At 39.4% G+C, this 6,000-nt stretch overlaps 1 protein-coding gene across 1 annotated transcript in view; it reads right to left on the reverse strand.

The window, feature by feature from the left end:
- DNAI4 (dynein axonemal intermediate chain 4) overlaps nt 1-4,549 on the reverse strand; it is a 1,182,639-nt gene extending 1,178,090 nt beyond the window's left edge. Inside the window, exon 1 of the mRNA XM_044085587.1 lies at nt 4,383-4,549. Within this exon, the coding sequence (XP_043941522.1) occupies nt 4,383-4,444 (62 nt within the window). The 5' untranslated portion in view covers nt 4,445-4,549. The remainder of the gene's footprint in view (nt 1-4,382) is intronic.
- Between the last annotated feature and the right edge of the window lie 1,451 nt (nt 4,550-6,000).

Consider the following 6,000-nt stretch of genomic DNA (forward strand, 5'->3'; position numbering starts at 1 on the left):
TGTTGGCCTGGACTTCTGAGAAGTAGATACCAAACAGGAGAGGACCCAGGACTGATCCCTGTGGGACTCCACTCGTGACTGGTCAGCAGTCTGACTTGGAGTCTGCTACTTTCACACTATGAGTTCTATCTGTGAGACAGTTTGCAACCCACCTAGTGATATAGGGGTTGATGCCTAGTTTGGTGAGTCTATCAATAATTCCTGAGTGGGGAATGGCATCAAAGGCCTTGGCCAGATTGCGGAAAGCTATATGAACTGCCTTGCCCTCATCCACAGCTCTGGTGACTGACTCAAAGAAGTCAACCAGGTTAAGCAGGCATAATCTACCCTTCACAAAACCAAACTTCGTGGGATCCAGAGTTTGGAGATTCCCTATAGCCTTGTTAATTAGGTCCATGATGATGTGCTCCATAGCCTTACATATCAGACTTGTCAGGCATTATAATGGGCGATAATTCCCAGGGTCTGTAGTCACTCCCCATTTATGGAGAGGGATGACTGTAGCAGTGTGCCATTTGGTAGGGACAACGGCTGAGGTGAGGCTGTGACTGAACAGGGCACACAGGTGTGGTGCCAGTTCACTATGTAGAACACAGTCAGGGATATTGTCAGGTCCCATGGAAGCTGTATTCTTGGCCTTGGACAGTGCACCTTTAACCTGTGCTGCAGTAATGCTGGGTGCCTGGCATTCTTCCAGTATTGTGATTGGTCCTCTGGGGGAGAGAGAGGGGTAAAGTTGGCACTGAATCTGTCAGCCAGTATGTTGGCAACTTTGTTGGCTCAGTATAAGAGGTACCACTGTGCAGTAACTCAGAGCAAATCTGGGTATTGCCGTGGAGAGTCTTGATATAACTGTAGAAGGATTTGTGGTTGTTTTCAGTGTCTGCCACAATTCTGCCTTCATAACTAGCTTTAGAGGTTTTGATGAGGGATCTCAACTTTTTGTTGAGGCTAATAAGGGAGTTTTTCCAGTCTTGGGACTTCACCTTTTTCAGCAACAGTTTCTTCCTTCTGTTGTAGAGTTTGTTAATGGCAAGGGACCACGAGATTGGCTTCCTTTTTTTGGAGGAGAGCATCTTATTTCTTTTGGGTATGGCTAGCTCCATGCATTTATGCACATGTTCATACAGTGCATTGGTGTATGATTCAGTGGTCATGCACCTATTTCTCATTTGCATGGGTGCCGTGAAGTTAGCCACCTCTGTTTTTAGGAACCCAAAGTCAGCTTTGGAGAAGTTTTTCATGGTGGTTACCTTTGCTGGTGGTGTGGGTGAGATGTGGACTTCCATGGTAATTAGTTTGTGGTCGGATCTAACCAGGGAGAAATTGGCTATTGCTTTTGAGCAACAGTTACCATGTTAGTTATAACCAGGTCAAGGATGTTGCTTCCTCTAGTGGGGGTAAGCATGAGCTGGTCCAGCGCATTGGAATTAATGAATTCCAGGAATCATTGGGCAAGTGCATTGGTGCATGAGTAGTTTTCCCAATTGATGGAGGGGTAGTTGAAGTCTCCCAGTATGAGAGTGTTGGGTTGGACCCTAATAGTTTCCAGGGTGCTTAGGAATGTGGAATGAGAGTCTTGGGACATGGTTGGGGACCTATAGCAGGCTACAACCTGAATCGCCGTCTTACTCACTGTTAGTTGTATCTGAAGTATCTCCGATGCATTATGCTGGGCTACTCGACTGGAGTTGTGCATATCCTTTATGAATATGGAGACGCCACTGCCTTTGGAGCTTTGGTCCATTTTCTGGGGCCAAAAGGTGTGGAATGAGTTATAGCCTGGTAGCACAGGGGTGCTTTCTGCTGCTTTAAACCAGATCTCCGTTACAGCACAAATGTTGATGTTCTCCATTTTGAGGAGTGCTTCAAGTGAGTGCATCTTGAGATTTAGACTTCTAGCACTGAGCAGCATGACCCTCAGATTGCATTTATTTATACCTGTTACGGTGGTAATTTGGTCTTTGGAACACCGCCTAAAAAAGGTACTATAGGGTTGGAAAGAGCCTTAGCCAGTATCTGGAAACCTAGGGGGTGACAGATGCAGGCCATCTCTGGCAAAGCATCGAGGTCTGTCAGTCATGTCATCCCAAGCAGACAGATACTGGATCCCTTTAGAATGACACCAGAAACTTAGCCAATTGTTGAAGTCAGTAATTTTCTGCTTGTACTGCAGTATCTTTCTGGGCGATGGTAGGATGCTTCTCAGTTATTAGTCTGTAAAGAAAAATTATATATATATATATATATATATATATATATATATATATATGTGTGTGTGTGTGTGTGTGTGTGTATACTTGTCATTGTCCTTGCCTTTCCGTTCATTTATTTCAATTTAACAGATTAAGTGAACTGGTCAGCAGGGCAGACCCTTTTCAGCCACGACACAGGCACAATAGTGCATATACTTCTCCTTCTCAACCTCCAGACATTAAAAATCATAGTACTGGCCTTTAAGCACCATAGCAGAGGGTCATAAAGAGGAGCATTTTCTTATTTCTCACAGTAGCAGTTTTTTTTATAGTAGATCCTATATGGTTAGTGATAGTGCATATTTTGCATAGGCTTAATTTATGTATTTAACAAAATAGTTACTCAAACAGGGCTGACTTTATGAGGAACATCATACATCTAGGAGGAGCAAGGCTAAATATGCGCGCCAAAATTGTAGCGCTATGTCTAAGCCATAAATGTTGAGCTGGACAGTAGTGCATTACAATAATATATAGGGGTATACCGATTTAAGATGTGACATAAACAACACTGTTGAGTATATACACATACGTAGATACATAAATAACAGTACACTGAATGAAATATATATTTAAAATACGTGTGAATGCTTGATACGTATTTTAAAAACATAAACTATTGTACAGTCAGTAGTACACATACCATACCTCTCAACTGTACAGGTTTTTGCAGAATGCCTAGATTTTTGCCTCATATTTTTGGTGTGTTCCTCCTAAAATCTATCCCTTTCTGGCAAATAACTGAGGATTGAAGTCATTAAATAATGACAAAAACATTTCAGTTTAAGACTCCACATCCTTTGGAAAATTCATGCTAATGCAAAACCTATTTATTCTATCAACTTTCTAAGTTTGTTAGGGCAATATTTAAAATATGTCCCCCCATCATTTTAGACTTTGTCCAGATTTTTTGCTCTATGAAGTTGAGAGGTATGCACATACTGCTCAACCTCTTACAACAAGAAATCTGGGCAAAGCCAACAATAATGGGGTGACTAATGCCCCAGAAATTGGGACAATTTTTAAGTGCTGCTCTTACAAATGTAGAAAAGTGATAGAATAACAGATTTTGTATATGCCTGAATTTTCTGAAGGATATGAAGTCTGAAAAACTTAAATGTGTGTCAATGTTTTGTGTTCAATCCCCAATGATTTGTCAAGGATTGGCCAGAAAAACTAAATTTTATGAGGAATAGACTGAAAATAAGAGGCAAAAATCTGGACATTCTGTGAAAATCTGACAGTTGAGAGAGAGGTATGGCAGTACACAATTATAATTGGTTAGCTGAGCCTAATCCGTCACAGTCAAATACCTAAAATAAATCCTCAGTATGCCAACTATTAGTCTATGCAGTGTACGTAGTAGCATCATCAGACATTTTGACAAAGACAGTTTCACTCTCTATTCTTAATAATTAGCATAATGCTTTCGGCTGTTGTAACCTGTATGCATATACTAAATTATAGCACATACCTTTAAAAAAACATAACGGAGTCAGAAAGAAAACCACTTTCTTATTTTTCAAAACTGATAATTTTCATATAGTCGACCACATAGAGTTGGTTATGGGAGTCTCTCTATGGCTTTAGCAACGTCTTAAACGCGCCTTGCCTTATGAATGGAATTAAGTCTGTTTAGAGCTATTCTAAATCTAACGACAAAAATCATAACCCTGTGGCTAAATCACAACATGTGAGAGGTACTTGTCAACAATAATGCACTGAAGGACAGAGGATAGTTTTAAGGCACGCCTTAAATTCAAAGGTTGCATCTAGTGCTGTTGTGCTAAGCCCTCATCATACCTCTCAAACTCTTAAGACAAGAATTCTGGACAAAGCCGACAATAATGGTGCAACAAATACTAAAACTCACGGACATGTTTTAAATATTGTTCTTACAAACGTAAAAAGTTGCCAGAATAAGAGTTTTGCATTACCAGGCATTTTTACGTATATGAAATATGTAACTATGCAACTACGTATGTCATTATTTAGTAACGTCAGTCCTCTTCAATGATTTGCCAGGGGGAAAACATAAATTTTATGAGAGAGAGACCAAAAAGATTAGTAAAAAATCAGGGCAGTCTGCTAAATTCTGGATAGTTGAGACATTTAATTTTAACTTACACAGTGACCAAGATATTCGGTGGTTTCTTCATTTTCGTTGTTATACTATTGCTATTCGACATTCGGTGTGCAAAGTATTAGAAAAGAAAGTCAACAAGCATGTTACAATACTAACACTCCTTATCTCCCGTTCTGAGAGGCAATACATGTAATTGTTTAATGTGACCATGGAAACGGACAGCTTCTCTCCAACCCTCAAATAAAGCGGAATCCGATTGGTGGATGCGTCTGCGCTTTAGCTTGATTTTACTTGCTATTTAGTTTTAATATGTAAACATTGAAAATTCGGAGCATAGCTTTCAATCTTCCATGTGCAAAATGAGGAACACTGCATGTCATAATGTGGAACAAATGGACAAAGTGTTACCAATGGCTTACTAACAACTTAAACTAGGAAGCTCAGGGATATTTTTTGCTTATACAAAAGTTATTTTAACGAAACAATATAATGCACTTCTGTTTACCACTGCTACAAGTTAAAAATGATAACACTAAATGTCTGGCATCTGTTCAATGTGGAACTTCGATGAACATGAACTTTTTAAGACCCAAAACGAGGAACGTTCCTCGAAATGAGGTATACGAAGAGGTATTATTTGGAGTGCTAGTTCCAGTTTGAAAATGGCATACAATGCATGATAAACACAAGTGGGCTACCTGCTTCACCGAGGTTTCTACTCCCTCAGATACAGACAGTTTATATTGGACTCAAAACTATTTTATTACTGCTTTGCAATGCGTCCAGACCTTCTGCAGCTTTGCAGAAGTCCGAAGTAGGGCAATTTCTTACAACAACGTGATGTTTTGCAAGACAAATAATATTCTTAATCTATAAAAAGCCATTTTCATTTTGTATACCAAGATCAGGTTGTTAAAATATCATTACTCCGCACCCTTTCCTCAGTACCACCTCAGTTATTTCCTGCTGTTTGTTTTCATCCGGGTCTGCTCGTGACTCATTGTGTGACCCTTCAGCGTAGCGAACATGGCGGAGGTAGGGGAGGAAACTCATATAAACATTTGTTAACATTGACTTACTTTGTAATATCATTTGGACCTTTGTCCGATAACATGTACGGGACTTCCTGTGTGAATGGCTAGACAATGTCAAGTGAAAGCGGGAAAGTTTATGTTGTTACTCAGTTATATTGAAACTTGTTGCATTACTTTAAACCAGGACGTGTAATAATATTTAAAATATTTTTTTATTGAAATTAATTTGAAACTTTAGTTTGTGTGTAAATAGGCGCATCTGTAAACACAACTCTATCCTAATTTATGAAAGCTAATTTTCGATAATGATGATGCGCCCATGAAGTAACTGAATTTAAGGCGCGCTTTTTTTCCCCAGGAAAGATTGACACTTTCTTTGATGCCGGTAGGCCGTCTGTTTACTTGTAGTGTCAATTCAACATGGTGTATTCAGAAAACAGCTATAGTTGTTTTCTTTTTAAATTTGATAGTTTGGCACATCATCTAGCCGTCGTCCGTAATTTTGGTATACAAGCCTGATTGCGGAAACTGTGTTTTAGTAAATGTTTTCCACGGTTTGTTTTGTTTTTGTTTATTTTTAATTTGTTTGGAAGGGATTGGTTGGTAAACAGTCGCATAACACTGC

This window comes from Protopterus annectens, chromosome 10.part0 (assembly GCF_019279795.1).
Source record: "Protopterus annectens isolate FY-2018-M chromosome 10.part0, PAN1.0, whole genome shotgun sequence".
Lineage (NCBI taxonomy): Eukaryota > Metazoa > Chordata > Ceratodontiformes > Protopteridae > Protopterus > Protopterus annectens.